We start from the raw sequence: 17880 nt of genomic DNA, 5'->3' as shown, positions 1-17880 counted from the left end.
ATTTTACATCAGCTTGTTCCTGTCTCCGGCTCCCTCGCAGGAACCTGAATGTGTCAACCTGCATGTGGGTCTTGTTGCTAAGTGGTTTGTGCTCAAAGTTCTTCACGCTCACACTTAGTCTTGTGACACACGTATTTGTTTCACCCCCAACTCCAATCAACTTTTTAAAAGACTGCAAACTTTATGACATGTACAAAGGAGTTGTTTAGTTTGATTGAGTGTAGTTGGCACATATTTGCCTTATTCATGGGTATGTGTGTGAAAGTGTTGTGTGTATCTTTGACAGACCTAATGTAGAACACACCAACACAAAGGCAATAAGTGAACACGGAACATGTGAGATGTGCTCGAAGGCAGGGGTTCTTAATCCGTGTATCATCCGTTCATTCGTTTTTTATTACGTAACAAAAACATGAAAAACGAGAAAAACACTCATTATTTGATATTTGTTTCCAAAACCAAAATGAGAAAACGGAAAATGCCTTGTTTTTCTAATTAAAACTCTTTTGCTTCAGTAAAGAAAACGAAAAAGGGAAAATGAACACCTTTATCGGTTTTCTCCATTACCGTTATAGACCAGAATACGTGACCCGGAAGTGACGTGTTTACCTTGACCACAGACATAAATCACCTGTCCCTAGATTTGTCATGGCCGGACTGGAAGAATATAAGGAGTTAGTAGCGAAGTTTTTTGCAGATGGCAACACCTATGCTGAGATATCTCTAGCTTTGCACAATTTAGGAGTCCCTAAGTCCTCCGAAATGTCCGTGAGGAGGTTCTGTGCCCAACACCAGCTGAAGCAAAATGGACATGTCTCGGATGCACAGTTGGAAAGAGCGATCATGTCAGCAATAGACAATATTAAAATATACTTGGGCATTTGATTAATATTGTTGCGATAGTGATATTAGTGTCTTACGATTTGTCTCTTACTTGTAGTTACGTTTAGCGTCCAAGGTAACCTGCTAGCATTTAGCATCGAAACCATATTACATTTTAAGATTGCTATAGCTTTTCAGCCATCACATTTATTTTAGTTTAGAAGCATTTATTTAACATACTTCTAAAACCAGGAGTCGTAAGTCCTCAACGGTAAATACAAATCGGAAGGTCTGAGATTATTTCAGGTAACGAACAATAACAATTGAATAAAGTGGGCTAAATTAATATATTAGAATAGATAAACCATTTTCTTTATCACAAACTTTAACCCTTTCTTATGTGATAGCTGACAAAAAATAAAATCATTGATCTTAAAACAACAAAACAACTTCTAAACTACACTAATGTTCTTGCCCTATTTTCAGGTGAAGGGCCCATGTATGTGTTTAAACTGATGACATTGTGCAATTAATCAAAATTCCATTACGATTTCAATTATTACATCCAGCATGCCATTATATTTGTAGAAACTTTAATTAATGTTTGCTTTGCTAACTGTGTTATTTTAGTTATTTATTAAATGTCTTTATTCTCAAACCCAACAGACAGGTCCATCTTATGGTCCGAAATTCATGACAGGAGACCTGTCGTCTGTAGGGGTGAAGGTAGGAGAACCTCGAGTAGGAAGGGTTCTGAGAGAGATCCACCAACCTTATCACGAGTTGCGTCGCCAGGTAAGTTGACAACATGAAATTTGACCAAAATGTTTTTTTAAAGTTCAGTTCAGATTAACAGAACAAAGTGGAATGGCATAAGGTCTAAAGATAATTAACCATAGTTTTTTTGTTGTTGTTGTTGTACCAGGGAACCCGCAATTTGAATCCATTTCCTAATCATGCAGAGTATATGAGACACAAGCTTCACATGGATCAAAATGAGAAGCTGGCGATGTTTGGAGTGACACACGTGTTGGCGATTGATGGATTCAGCAGCCAAATTGTTGCTGAATCCACCATGGCAATAAAGAACAACCTTATTATTTATGACGATGTTTACAGGTAAGATTATTAAAAGTAAAAAATATATAAATATATATGTATATATATATATATACTGTATATATATATATATATATATTTAAATGTTTGTGTGCAAAACTAACATTTAAAAATTGCTCAATTTTTAAAGCTATTATAAATACATGTACAAGAACGTCTCTTGCAGATCATTTCATTAGATTGTTAGTCATTTTTGCAAGATTTTAGCCATTCAAGGGGTTTCTTCTTGTACTTTATAAAGTTTTATCTTTTGATGAAAAATGGTGATAAACTTTTACTGGCAAAAAATCAAATCCTTGTTTTTAACAAAGACATTGCTGTGCTATGGTTTTGTTTAATCAACTTATTAAACCTCTTAGAGTTTAATCTTGTGTTAAAAGAGCAAGCATAAATATTTTATTTCGCTACCAAAATGTAACTTATTTTGGTTTAATGGAGAGGAAACTGCTGTTAATGTCATTATTGAATCACTGATGCACAATTATAACCTACAAATGTCTTAAACAGGAAAGCAGTTTCCAATAATGGCATGTGGGACCAACTCAGAGTAGACCATGGCAGGGAGTTCTACCTGACTCTGTACATGCAAGAGAAGTTGTCTCAACACAGATCCAACCTGAGCAGATGACCTTACATCCAAACAACTTCCTCAAGGGTGAGTTTTGTCTTGATAATTTATTAATAACTATTAATAAGTGTTTTTAATGATATGGGTTCCAAACGTCAGTGAAGTTAGCCAGGTATACATCACAATAGTGACAGGGAAATATTTCTCATCTATCATTTAATCTTGTAAGTCAGGGATATCTGAGGTTTAGTTATTCATTTTTGGCTTTGTCTTTGCATTTTTTCAACCCCAAAAAATCTATCCTGTAAACATTTTAATGAGTACTTTGATCTAATTTATCACCACATTTGGAAAATGTTCAAACAGAACCTCCGTGTGGAAAGGATTTGGCCAGAGGTCAACAACAGGGTGAACTATCCCCTAAAGCAGGCTCTCGTTCATCTCCAGGATAAAGAAATACTTGACATGCAGGACAATGTAAACAAATTTTGTGTCTCCAATCTCACATGCCACGTGAGCCGAATTGGACTGAGCAGGGTTGTAAAGTCCTGGAACGCTCATAGGATACCAGGTAATTCATCTGTAATATTCATAAGTTCATGTCAACTTGATTCATGTTATTTGAAAGTTTAAACATAATATTCTATTTTAGGTAGAGGATACCAAATAATCTTGCAGGCCATGGTTGTCCAAAAAGAATTCCCCCAGAGCTGTTACCAGATGCTGCTGAGGCTGCAAATGTGTATGAAATGAAATTGGGGTCTTCTCTCACATGGGTGTCAACCTTTGGTTCTGACCCATTTGCATCCGAGGAACAGCGGTGTCAGGCCGAGCAGCTGTTTGGAGAAAGATTTCCTGATACGTCCCTCCTTTTTGATACCGTGGTCAACAATGACCACACTATGTTTCAGGAGGCACTGCTTTACCTGATCAGAGTTACTGAGAGATGTACTCTCTAAACAGAGTCAAAATGTCAAATGAGCAAATGTAAACATTTTGTTGGCAAAGCTGTGGAGCAATTAAATAAAACATTTTTTTCCTGAGCTTCATGTTCTTTTAATACAAAAGTTGTAAAACCTGGACTGACTGCAGTCATAACGTATACAGTATAAAAATACAAAAAGCAGTGCTAAAATACAGTATTATTTTCCTTTTATTTTTCATTGTCAAAAGAATTCCTTGATAAACTATTCAAAACAATGCAATTTAACTAAAAATAAATCTTGAATGAAATAAATAAAGGAATAATACAAATGAAAATGAAGCCTATTAATTTAAATTCTGGTTCTATAATAAACAATGCAAAACTGCACAACTGCAAAATGTATTTTGTGCCTTAACAATTGGACTTTAAAAAAAAAAAAACCGTCATTGCACTAATTTACGTCATATTTGTTTGGACCAGCAGAGGGCGCTGGTAACACAGTGGTCGGTTGGCATGCAGATATCTTGCAGTGAAGAAGAGAAGCTATGCTAGCAGACAGAGCTAATAGAAAAACGTGACTTTTACAGATATTCAAGTAATGTTACAGATATTCTTTCGGTGCTTAAGGGGTAATGAATCATTTATTAACATATTTAAGAGTAGAAGGCGGCCAGAAAGAAAGTATTAGCAGACTCCGCCCGCCGCCTACACTTGTGGTTAAAAAAAGTACTGCGATTCAATTTTCAGAAAATCGATATCAACCGTGATACCTATGAATCGATTTTTAACTGCCTTACGATTAATCGTTACATCCCTACTGTTAACCCATTTTATTTCTGATTGAAACAAGGATCTTTAAGATGACTATATACTATGGTGCAAATAATAATAAACTTCCTGGATAACAGTGGATATTATTCAGATGAATAAATAAATGTGGTTATCACAGATTCATAGAACAATGGACCATCATTTTACTGACTTTATGGATGGACCCCAAAAATCTCTCCCCTTTATTCCCCCTTATAGATGGTCCTGTCTCCACATGACTGTTCTTCAATGTTCATGTTTGTGTTCAACCACCTTCAGGTACCTTTAGTTTGGGGTCGTGGTCTGAAAAGGTTGAGAACCACTGATGCAAAAGAAGAGAAAATGAGGTTCCTTTTAAGAAAACAACTGTGTGCATTTGCATTTGTGTAGGTCTGTGTGTGTCTGTGTGTTGTTTGAATTTAAATGTAGTTATGCTGATAGCTTGATGGAAAAACATTTGCTTAATGGAACACTTGTGATCCCTGGTTCCACTGCTGATGATGGAGACTATTAGGAAGTCAACTGAGGGAGGCAGTCTGTCTGCAAAGTTTGTTTGCCCGTGTCTGTCCGGACCTTTTTCACTTTATATGTTAATCGGAGAAAATGTTTACCAGCCAATGTGTACCTCGACACTCATGAGACTGCGAGGGCTTGTGCACGCCTCATCTTCTGTATGTGTGGATGTTTGTCAGGAGTCCTTTTCCATCTCTGCTGTTTGACAGAGTGTGTCAGGGCTGTCTGAGATATGATGTTTCCACTTGTGACATTTTGGAACGATAGAGAAGGACTTCTCTCTGTCTCTATATTCCAGCTTTTCTTTCTCTTGATCTCTCTACCTGTCAGTTGGTTTCTACTTCCACCTTAATGACAACTGACACCAATCCTTCCCTCTGTCAGCCTCATCCACAATCAGGTGCAAACTGAAGAGAATTACAAACAACTGGGTTGGGACATTGCCCCTAGTGGATGAAAGTTGTTGCTTTTTCCCTCCATTATTCTTCTTCTTCTAGTAGACTATATGCAGCAGAGGCATGTTGCTGCCCCCACAGTTCAGCAAAGAAAATGTGTGTGTGGATATTTTACAGGAATATCATGTTGAAGGCCATATATAGCTGTGTGGTTCTTGATTTAGACTGTCATGAATAGTTTTTGCATTCAGTTTGGAACTGAATTAAACATATAAATTCCTATTTAGTTTTTTTTTTTTTTTTTTAATATTGAAACAAATAAATACATTAAATGTTTTTTGTGTTTTATATCTCTTTTCAAAATATCATAATGTGAAACAATATTGTGTGTCATATCGTATCATGAACTCAGTGTCCGGTTTTGGGTCAATTATATTTTTCAGTTACAATTGTGTCGTCAATGATCCATGTTTAATTGTAACTCAACTGCACCAAATTGTGACCAAATTGTTTTTTAAATTACAACAAAAATTACTATTATATTTTTTCCCCTGAAAGTAAATTACAATTACCATGTCAATTACTAAAGTTCAATTACAATGAATCACAGTTACTGAGCCTTTGTCAAATAATCCCATAAAATGCAACCTTCTTCTTTAGTTAGCTTTCTATTAGCATCTCTTATGATAACGGATCAATTTTGACCCATGTTTTAAATCAGTTGTAAACCACACTAAAAAAAACATTATCTATCATCTATTTGTTTTTTTTTTTGTTTTTTTATCTCTTGGTTACCTTGTTAGGTTACCTTATCAATGAAAATATTGGTTTTAATGTTGGGCGTCTGTGTTTTTTTCCTGTCAGTATACCCCTAGATTTATAATGTTTCTCCTCTTTCATATGAATTACAAACAGAGTCTTTAAGCGTAAGTTACTTAACAAAGAAAAATTATGTTACATTTGGTGGATCCTACATATATTTTGTGACGTGTTCTGAACAGAGCAACGCTCAGCAAAATATGTCAAAATCAAACATTGTATTTCAAATTTTTGTCGACAGTTATATTTATTGTTGTAAAATAGAAATTTGTCTGTCTTCAAATAAACAACTAAAGTGAATAATGACTTTCTCTGAAAAATCTAAGCACAAAGCATGAGGTAGCAGAGACATTCTCTCTCAGGAGCATTTTTGTTTAAATGCAGTTTTAAATCAGGTGCATATGTTGAATTGTATTTAAAACATAGACTGAATGCAGCATTACTTTAAAGTGCTTTTTTTCCTTGTTTTGGTGTCAGTTTTAAGGTTGGAATCATTGGATTAGGATTCAGTGGGAGTTGCAGAGTCAATGATATGAGAATATAATGTCCATTCTGCAGACACTTTAAAACACTTTAAAATGTACACCTGTTAGGAAACTGAGGGGCCATTACAAGGAATCTGCAAAAAAAAAAGTTGACATGTCCTGATAACTACAAAAAAAACACTCATCAATGGTTCCTAGATGAAAACCAGGTGGAACCAGCAGACATTCTTATCACAGCTCCTATAAACACATTCCATTGGCGTGAGGACAAGAAGCGTTCATCATCCTCTTTATTCCGATAATCCCGCCGTCCTATCGAACAGTGCATCGGATCTGTTCTATAGTAAATCATTTAGATGTAGCTCTTCCTGTTTGGCTCTTGACTAATGAAGAAGGAGGTAGACTTTGCTCAGGGATTGATGAGGCAGGTCACAACCCAGACGCTCAGACGAACCTTCATAATTTACCAGCTTTATTTATGGCCTGAAAGCTGACAAACCACATCTGCTGATTTCCATCTCGGCCTTGATTCACTTTCACACACTCTTTAACCCTACGCACTGACATTTTCAACATAACCAACACAAACACAGCTCTGCACAGCTGGCTGAGATATTGGGGGATTGAACACGTCTCGTGTGTGTGTCTCTGCAAGATTTGTGTGTGATTCTCTGAGCTCTGGATGGCCCTCACCTCCTATCAGCATTCAAGAAGCAGCGTAGCGGCTTTCCCCTAGCCTAGTAAAAATGTTTATTAAATACATTATACATGTACAAATGAAATGTATCTCTCGCTACAAGTTGTGACAAGTTATGTTGGCTAGGACAGGCTTCACTGTAAGACTAAACAGATAATTAGGCATACAGTATGAATGGACAGATACAGTATATGCAAAGATTGATGGATGATAGGGTGGATGGAATGCACCATTGCTGAATAGACATGGAGATGAGCAAACAGCTGGTTTGATGGACTCCTTAAATAGTGCAAGGGAGTAATTAGGAGATTGAAAACACCTGAGTAGAAGCATCAGCAAAATGACACAATCTTAAAGGGGCAGTATTATAAAAATAACACTTTACAATGGTGTTGCTACAGTGATATACATCCCTTTAGCCTCATTCCAAAGTTGAAAAAGTTCTGTTTCCTCCCTCCCTTGTTATTCCACATTTTGTAAAAAGTCAGCTCTAAACAGGCGAGTTGAATTTTCCGCAGAAACTCCTCCTCCTGACAATCCTGGCTCCTCCTACCCTATAAGAATGTGAGCTCCTCCCTCTCAAACTAGCTCACAGGTAAAACAAACATAGCACTGGCAGGTTGATATTCCAGTTAATATCTTTACGTTCAGTATATGGATAATCCAGTATATAGCTAATCCAGTATATAGATAATCCAGTATATCGATAATCCAGTATATAGCTAATCCAGAATATAGATAATCCAGTATATAGATAATCCAGTATATAGCTAATCCAGTGTATAGATAATCCAGTATATAGATAATCCAGTATATAGATAATCCAGTATATAGATAATCCAGTATATAGATAATCCAGTATATAGATAATCCAGTATATAGATAATACAGTATATAGATAATCCAGTATATAGATAATCCAGTATATAGATAATCCAGTATATAGATAATCCAGTATATAGATAATCCAGTATATAGCTAATCCAGTATATAGATAATCCAGTATATAGCTAATCCAGTATATAGATAATCCAGTATATAGATAATCCAGTATATAGATAATCCAGTATATAGATAATCCAGTATATAGGGACATTCTGCGTGACGTCATCATTTGGAGGTCTACAGGTACAGGTAGTCGCTATCATGTCAGAGCAATGTTGTGCTGTTGGATGCTATCAGATTCGTGATCCTACTAAGGGAATATCTAAGTGGTTGGCGGCAATAAACAGCCAAAACGCTGATGGCGGTGTTTGGCTTCCAACTCAACACACGCGGCTTTGCAGTCTTCACTTTAGATCAGGTAAGTGTTCCCCTCGAAAGCTAATGAATGATTTCTCTGTGAGTTTGGTATTTAATGTTAGAAATTCACTGTAACCATAGAAATCCGCAATGTTTGTGTGCACTACCAAACATTCAACATAACGTTAGCTTGTTGTTAGCCGCACACATCAGGCTCCCAATTTTCCAATTTTTGTATTTCTTTATTTTTTTGTTTAAACACAAAATCAATTGTTAATCAAACGTTTAGCTGTCACCCTTTATGATAAATGGTTTATGGTTGACTACTTTTTTTTACATTTTTTATTTTTTTTTTTTGTAGCAGTGAAAAAAACCTTCCAACATGAGCTAGAAACAGAATAAAGAGGAGAGAAGAGCTCAGTTAGCTACAGAGTCACTACTGGTAAGTCACTGTATGTTTTGGTCTTTGTATTTTCCATTCAGAAAAGGAAATTGAAACACAAAATACAAGTGGTTGTTTGATTTCTGTTTTTCAAATTTCATGAGATATACAGTAAAAACAATGATGCTGCAATGGTGGTAAGATACAGTATTAACCATTATCAGCTTTACATTCATTCATTTATATTATATATATTTGGGTCCTATAGCTATTAGGATGTTGTGTTTCCACACACACAAGTGTATAAACAAGCCAGGATTTCCACTTAGAAAGTAATTTAACCTTTTCTAAACTTTGAACACACCAAAAACAAATAGCATGTATTATTTTTCAATAACTTTATTTAAATCCCTGTTGGGACACTTATGGGTAAATACATTATTAAGCATTTAGGATCTTTTTTTGAACACACTGTTTTAGACAAATAAAAATGTACTTTAACTGCATTACTGTACTTAGATATGCACCATTCAAGATTTATTATTCACACTGTGACATTAATGTTCTATACATGTTCTATAGCTTGTTCTTTTTGGTAGTTGTGACTGTTTTCATGAAAAAATAAATGAGGAAATACAGTCAGCGTAATGTAGCTCTGGACTGTGAATGAATGCATAATTTGAAGGACAAAAGCTATTTTTTATAGTAAAGCTTCAAGTTGATTCATGTTTTTATGCATGTGTACTAATATGTATTAGCAAATAATAATGAGTAGATTCCCTTAAATGCTATCATCTAATGTAAAATATGAACAACCGTCAACCACCATCATTGAAGAATAAGTTTTAAATGTCAAGGGTAAAGCAGGTCACACTTTGCCTCCTACTGTACGTGGGATTTCTACCTTCATAACAAACCATTAATCTTGGAGTTCAACCTATTAACACTAGAAATGGAAAAAGAGAAAAAAGATAGAAGTGTAACATGTAAATACATTAGGGGGGAGAAAAAACATGGGTTTAGATTCATCGTTCTGCACCATGCAGGTGCTTAAAGGGTATTTAGATTTTCCATAAATTAAAGATGCAATGAAACTAATTGTAATATCATATGTGAGACCTTTGGTGTTAATAATTAGACAATTAATGGCAGAAATAAGCTGCTGAGTAAAGGCAGGAGAAAGGACATGAAGATAAATTAGCATTAACAATGATTTTAAGTGTTTTTTTTACCTACTGTATGTAATGTATGTATGTAGCTGAGACCTTGGAGAAGGCCCCGTCTCACCGCAAAGGTCAGGCTTCCACAGTTCTGTACCATACATATTCAGTCTATCCATACAGAGCCTAATTAAGAAGTAACAGTGACACTAGACTAGAGTGTGTCTGACCCACATCCCCTGTGTGTGTGTGTGTGTGTGTGTGTGTATACATGCATGTGTATGAGAAATACTATAAGTTGCCACATCCTGCATTTAAGCAACTATTAGACATAGGAGAAAGAAAAGGTGTTTGTGCGTCGTGTGTGTCCGTCTGTGTGTGCGATTTGGAGGAAATAAATTATTCAAAATAACCCAAGGCTGAAGAATACAGCATGCTTTAATGTTTGTGTGTGTGTGTGTGTGTGTGTGTGTGTGTGTGTGCCTTATGCTGCAGACCAACCTAATCGCTCCAATAAAACTCACGTGAATGACACATATCCACGCATTCATAATAACAATCGACGTAAATGGAGAAAATGAAGAAAACGTTCATTAGTGACAAAAGCTTTAAAGCTCCTATAATCATGCTATATTAATATGCTATTTCTAATTGATTAATTATTGCATGCAATTTAATAGTAGAAAAAGTTGAATTGAACACTTCTATAAACAATATCTGAGTCATATAGCTCCAAATAAAACAAAACAATGCATATAAGTCAGTCAGTTTGTCTGGCATTTGGTACATATTATATGCACCACGTTGATAACATTCAATGAGAATTATTGTGATTATAATTTTCTTATTTTCTTATCCAAAGTAGAATCACCGCACTGACAACCCCATCTGCCAAGGTGCCAGAGCATAAGCATATTTGTGTGGAAAAAAAACAATCTGCATACTTTTTTTTTTTTTTTACTTCCATTGATGTAAGTGTGTAGATCTGACACTTATTTTCTTATCCTAAAAAAAAAAAATGACTACATATCAAATTTATATTTTTTCCCACCCCTTGTAAGTATGGATTAATGCATTGTTTTCCGTAAGGACAATAGGTGATGCACATCACGTACTGGTACATTTTACATAAATGTAAGTACAACAGGAGACACATTAAAGCTGGGGTGTCGAACTCATTTTAGTTCAGGGGCCAAATATAAAGTAGTTGGATCTTATGTGGGCCACAGATTTTAGGTGGGAAAACGAGCTATTTCAACATGAATGTCCCCAAGTTTGCATTTTACACGACGTATAAATGATACATAACGCATGTAAGGCTCCAACAATATTCAGGCAGTAAGTGACATCAGTCATCAGTTCCTGCTGGATTTTCTCTTTTAAATTTAATTGATTCTGTGCCTAACTTTTCTATTTAATTTGGGACAATTATGTGAAATAATTTCAGGAACATTTAGTTCTTGAAACAACGTGTAATAAAAGCATGGGAAAATTGCACTCCTCCAAATATTGTGCAGTTTCATTAAATGCGTGTATTTAAAAGGGCCGATATATTTATAACTGAATTATTTAGCAATTTAGATAATAATTTTTACCTTAATTGAATGGAACTGAATGGACTAAAGGGCCAGATTTGAGTTTGACACAGGTGCATTAAAAGTTTAAAATCCAAAGATTCACCTCCTTTTGGTGTGAACTTTCTATCATTGGCCACGGTTACATGATGTTTTTTTTATTCGTAATTAGTTATTCTGAATGAAATCATTCAGAATTAAAGTGTTCTGCTCTGTGTTTACATGGAAATAGTAATTTCCGAATTGAGGTTTACATGGATAACCGGTTTATTTGGCTTTATTCAATTCCGCTTTAGGACAGCGGGTTGGGAAGGCTCTGATTGGAAAGTGGGCGTATCACAACTATCGGGAAAAACACTTAACAAACCTTTTATTCTCGGCTGTAACACAGAAGACCCCACATGAGAAGTGTTTTCAGAAGCAGCAGCTCCACAATAACACACAGTTTCAGTTTGGACCGCGGAGCAGAAGGGAGATAGGAACTAATCACCTGTAAATAAAACCCAGTAAAACTCTGGAAAACAATCACCAGGAATAAATAGTTGATCCCCTGATAAAGATAGTAGCTCTAACAACTGGTAAAATGATAAACTGGTGACATTACAGTCTGTACGTACAGTACGGGGACGCATTTTCTCTGCCTCCGAGGTCCTAGTGCCAGCCGTCCGGTGAAGCCTGTTCTGTTTACTGTGTTTAACTAGGTCCATGTGTGTTTAATAAGTCTGTGTGTCCGTGTCAAAGTCAGCATGTTTATGCTTCCATCCATCCACTCTTTTCATTATATCCATGTCTTTTATTAAATAGTCTTGGCTGGAGTCCAGGCCGCTGCCATCTTGGATTAAATCGTCACCAGCGCGTCATCACCACAAGTCGCGCAAGCGCAGAACGACCCGAATGAACTTAAAGCGGAATTAAGCAAGTTAAGTGTTTACAAGAAAGAGGAATTATCTAATTAGGATTTAAAATCGGAATAAACCAGCCACTTAATTTGGATTTAAGTTTAATTCCGAATTAAATTAGCATTAGAAATGAAGTGTTAAACAAGTTTCACTTTAAAGGGGAATTAACTTTTATTCTGCTTCAAAGAGGAATTTAAGCTCCCAATACAATGCAAGGTTTTCTCTGTGTAATCCATTTATGAACAATGGTCTTGATGGTGCACTCGGTCCCAAACACAAAATAAAATAAAGCACTAATCCACACTGAGAAGTGCTGCCCTGTTTCCTATCAAACTGGAACCGTCTGAAGTCCATCAGTCATAAATTATTCAGCTACCTTCACCGCAAGCTGTCGCTTACCATTCATCTTGATTGGGTAGTTCATGAATCCAAGGCGCAGGGTTCTCTCCTACGAAGCCCATGTCATCATGAGAACTGGAGGATGATTGGTCGGAGAGGTGGGCAGGAAGCAGGGGCGGCCTATCGTCTTCGATCATCACTATGTCATCCTGAGGCATGTTCACGGTTGGGGAGAGCTGGCAGTTTCCTGATGGGAAGCGACAACAAGGATGTGAGGTGGTAAATAAGTCAGTACGAGCTCCTTTTTGTTTGTTCATTAAAACACAACCTTTCAAACGTGTGTTTAACAGGCTAGAGTTAGTTATGGTTATAGGCTGAGTTAATCAGCTTTTACTTTTACTGGGACATACAATTAGTGTGTTAAAATATAAAATAAAGAACAAGTTATTTTCCTATTGTTGGATTACATCATTAAATAATTACAATTTGAGTGCTGTAATGTATCATCACAAGATCTCATTTCATGTAATTTATGCAACAAACAGGAACAGAGCAATTTTGTTCAATGAACATGAAAACTATGATTGCTTTCATTTAATAGGTAAACATTTGGGAAAATGTATAGAGTTTAGCTTTTTGTATATTTATGATTTATTTAGTCTTTACCTGCTTATGTTAGACTTCCAAGTTTCCAAAGATGCATTTCAAACCTACAACAAAACCCTGAATCACACTGAGGCTAAATATCTCTGTTGATTCTGCACCTTTAATTTGAAAGTTCTGAAAATATTTTAAGTGAGAACGTGACCAAGTAGAATATCAAAATGTGCTCATTTGATTCATAAAACTCACAGAAACACATTTTGGAGACTTTCGGAGACCCTTCATTGTGCAACTGACTTTTTCTTTGGCTAAACTTCAAAACAAGAGCCATATTTACAAAACGTTTGACTTTTAGCTTGAAGCTGGTCCCAGGACAAATTTACATTCCACTGGCAATGCATCATGGGCGGTTAAGTATGACTAGTGTGGCCACCGTGCATACTTGACATCAGACGTAGTGTGAGTAGTACATTACTATGACATTTCAAACACAACCATAGTTTAGGCCTCATAGAAGAAAAAAATATCACAGATTATTTACTCACAAACAAATGTAGAAGGTAGAAATTGCTGCTTGAAAGTTTGTTTTGATTTCCACCGTAAATCAAACGGTTTGTTGACAAATGGTCATGTGATTTGGATTTTAGCAAAGTTCTGTGCATTGTGGGATTTGGAACCCCGTAGAAGAATACAAGATGGCGCCGAAACGGAAAAGTTCACTAAGGGGGTCTATTCTCCCATTTTTTTGCGCGCCTGCAGGTACGCACTTCTCTCCTACACGTATTCTCCGGTCCAGGTTCCTGACACGCCCACCGCGCATAAGTAGAGCAAATACGCGTGGTCTGTGAAAGAAGGCGGGCTGAAGGAAAGTAGGCGGTGATGTCATTTTTTTGGGCTGTCTAGAAATCACAGAACATGGAGATATGAGGAAATAATGCAGCCACAGAGCGTCCTGCTTTAATACAGAGAGATGGTTGCAGTGAAACAGAACTATTCACTTCAATAATACGCAGTTTTTAAATATAAATAGTTTAAAAACCAACCTGAGCTGAGCCTCATCAAAATATGTGTGGGAACAGTTTGTGTTTCATCCTCATCTGCATATGACAGCTTGTTTCACTCTGTAGTGGATCAAACTGTGACTTTACGTTGGACATAGTATGAAAATAGTTGAATCACTGTGACCAACGTGGACAGAAGTCTGCGTCTGTCAGAGTTTTAATCGAGCAGCAGCAGCTGAGTGATCACAGCTGCTGCTGGGTGACACACAAGTCCCTGTGGCTTCAAATATAACTAAGTCCATATTTCTAGTGCAATATAATGTTTCACATTATCGGGGTGCTGCACTTATTCCAGGGTTAGAAGCGCATAAGAGGAAAAGGAGAATAACACACAGTTTTTGGACTTACACACATGGGAGAATAGAGTCATAAAGTGTTTCAGTGTGTTTCTTGGCCAGAGAAGGAAAAGCATGATTCACTTGATGCAAATTCTTGTTAAACATTTTTCAAAGTATTTGTTATGATATAACGACGACCCTTCATTTGGCCTATTCAACTGTTTCCGTTTTTCAACAAACGCAATATTAAAGGTGGAGATCATAACAAACTTTTGAGTGGCAATTTCAAACATTTGTTTGAGTAATTGTTCTTCAATGTATTGATCTGTGAGGCCTACGTTATGACTCCATCTGTTAAAAAGATTATCATGGTCAGCAGTGTGTCCACCATCCAGAGTTCTGTTTGCTAATGTCACCGACAAAAGTTGAGGATTCAAGTTTCCTCTATAATCTCCTTCTCTTCTTTCTAAGAACAAACCTGAGAAGCTGAAGAGCTGAACACATCTGTATTCTGTCTAACTTTGCTCTCCATGCTGAGGATGCTCCTTTTACAGCTCCTCAGTCAAAGTCAATGGGGAATGTTCATACCAAGGGCAGAGGTAGGGTTGTTAGAGTGCATGATAAGTGGCATTATTAAATAGAAGGAGGAGCACTCATTCTGAAAATTAATCATTCATATATACCAACAAAGATCAAGAAATCAAAGTTATGAGAACATGAAATCAAAGATTCAGTCGCACACGTGTTTAGCATCAGACAAACATCCTTCTCATCTTTGATTTCCATTTTTGCTATTTTGAAATTCTAATAGCCTTGAACTTTTGCCTGTAATCACAAAAAGCAGACAACAACAATGTCTTTGAGAGAAATTCCACCACAGCTAATATAGTTTAGCTGAGGCACATTGTGGAAGTACATCCGTATTCCAATCAACAACAGAAAACAGCAAATCAAAAAGTCATAAAACAAACTGTGAGACAAAAAGGACCGATTTATAGAGGTCATTTCCTCTGAGCGAGAAAAATACGTGGAAAATTAGGATTTTCTAAAACATTTCATTAAATACAGCACCTATAAATCACAAAAAAAATAAAATTATTCTGGATTGAAATTAATAATATCACTAGAAAAATGTAGATAAATTCCTAAATAAAAAAGGTAGGGGTTTTCCCGATAAAATATTGATACTTCTATCGATCTGATAAGAAATTAGAACCAGTCATAAACACTTTTACTTCCTTTTTTGATCACACTTTATTATAGGGAACAGCTATTATCCATTAAGTAGTGGCTTATTAGCATTAGCAACATATTGGCTCTTATTTAGTTATCCTTAAGTACTTACTAATCATTTATTCTTATTAATGCATTATTATACACTTAAGGATTAAGATTAGGATTAAGGTTAGGATTAGGATAAGGGCTAACGTTAACCCTAACCCTAGCATGTTGAGATCTGAATTCATATACAACAACTTCCTAACTTACTAGTAATAAGTAATAATTCTGAGGTTATTGAGGGAAAACACTTAGTTATTGTCTTACTGGTTGTATAATAAGGCCATGCAGAATAAGGCATTAATAAGTACTTAATGACTAATTAAGAGTCAATATGTTACTAATTTGCATACTAATAAGCTACTAATGAATGGTTACTAGCTGTTCCCTAAACTAAAGGCCTGATAATATGATATTACTCAAACAGAACAATAATCAACAAGAATAAATACATATTAATAATGGGTTACAGACATTTTACCTTAAACAAGAATATGCTACAGTTTAGTTTAATAAAATAAATAAATAATAATTTGAAGAACTTGAAAAATGAATTCAATAAAACAATTTTCGATTTAATCTGATGTTTCTTTGGGTAAACACTTTTCTTCTGTTTCTTGCTGCACAAGGTCACTCCCCTTCCTGCCTCTCCATCAGTTGGTACTTCATCCTTCTGTCTCTGAACTGATCATCTTGTCCAATCAGGATGGTTGTACACGTGAAATGAGAACCATTTGTCACTCGGTCAGCTGGACGGACATCTACAGGTAATTGAATTTCCTCCTGTACAGTAAGATAAACTAAGACATGTAAATCCAACCAAACTAAACCCATCACCCATTCAACGACTCACCATTAATCACGATGAACACATACAATCCAAATGAGACCAATCTGCTTTATCTAATCTATCCTAAACCTAAATAATGTCTGAGCTACATTTGCTCCACCTAAATTGATCTCACAGTCTATCCTCATGTGATAAATGAGCCTGTGTGTAACCCTCTAAACCTATACTCAATCTCCTGTGGCTGGACTCAATACAACTGGGAGATGTTTACTATTTTGCTTGGGCTAGATCAGCAAATATACATGTGTAATCTGGAAACCAAACTTAGTGTTATATCATGAAATTAGAGTTATTTTCACATGCTTCACAGAGACACAACATATCTGTGGCCAGGTTAACTTTGCTATAATACTTTGTTCAAATCTATCTGGGATAAAGTCCAACTTTAGTTTCTGTGTTTCTTTCAGTTTTGTCCAATTTGTTTTGAAGTTGGACCAGTACGTGGAAACCACATACAAGGGTTCTCATTACTGATTTATTTTACTTTGATGAAAACGTGTACCAGCATTCTGAAAAAGGTGGGAGACATAGACATAGAGAGATAGATGGATGAATCAACACATCAGGAAGCACTGCACTAGAAAAACACAACCTGAAATATAGAAATGTAGTTGAACCGTTTTATGAAGGTGTAAGATTTTTGCATGTTGTGCTTTAAATGAGTTACAGACACTTTGATTTTGTCAAACGTATTTAAAATAAAAAAGAATGCTCTTTAATAGTTGAACCTTGTCATGGATTTTAACTTGTATGGTCTTAATTCCCCAAAGTCTTGGTCTTGTCTTGGTCTTGGTGCATTCCAGTCTTGAGCAAGTCTTGGGGTGTGTCCAAATATTCCCTCCTATCTCCTTTCCTATCCACTTTTCCCTAATCCCGTGGATGACATCACGAGGTTAAGGAAAGGTGTTAGGAAAAGGCGACCACGTTTGTTTTGACAATCAAATGCACTAACTCGACGGTTGCAAAGGTTAGTGATGTGGTGAAAAAACTACAAATTTCCAAAAATGGACGACGAAAACAGGCATTTAAAGGGGACATATCATGGTTTTAAATCATCCCTT

General features: G+C 36.0%; 1 protein-coding gene across 3 annotated transcripts in view; it reads right to left on the bottom strand.

The window, feature by feature from the left end:
• LOC114453931 (partitioning defective 3 homolog) overlaps nucleotides 1–17880 on the bottom strand; it is a 563018-nt gene that overhangs the window by 191962 nt on the left and 353176 nt on the right. For all 3 annotated transcript variants that reach the window (XM_028433953.1, XM_028433955.1, XM_028433954.1), the window contains exon 16: nucleotides 12810–12996. In XM_028433953.1, coding sequence (XP_028289754.1) covers nucleotides 12810–12996 — 187 coding nt within the window. The remainder of the gene's footprint in view (nucleotides 1–12809; nucleotides 12997–17880) is intronic.

This window comes from Gouania willdenowi, chromosome 20, assembly GCF_900634775.1.
Source record: "Gouania willdenowi chromosome 20, fGouWil2.1, whole genome shotgun sequence".
NCBI lineage: Eukaryota > Metazoa > Chordata > Actinopteri > Blenniiformes > Gobiesocidae > Gouania > Gouania willdenowi.
Note: the sequence above shows the minus strand (reverse complement) of the source record. Positions and strands in the feature narration are given on the sequence as shown.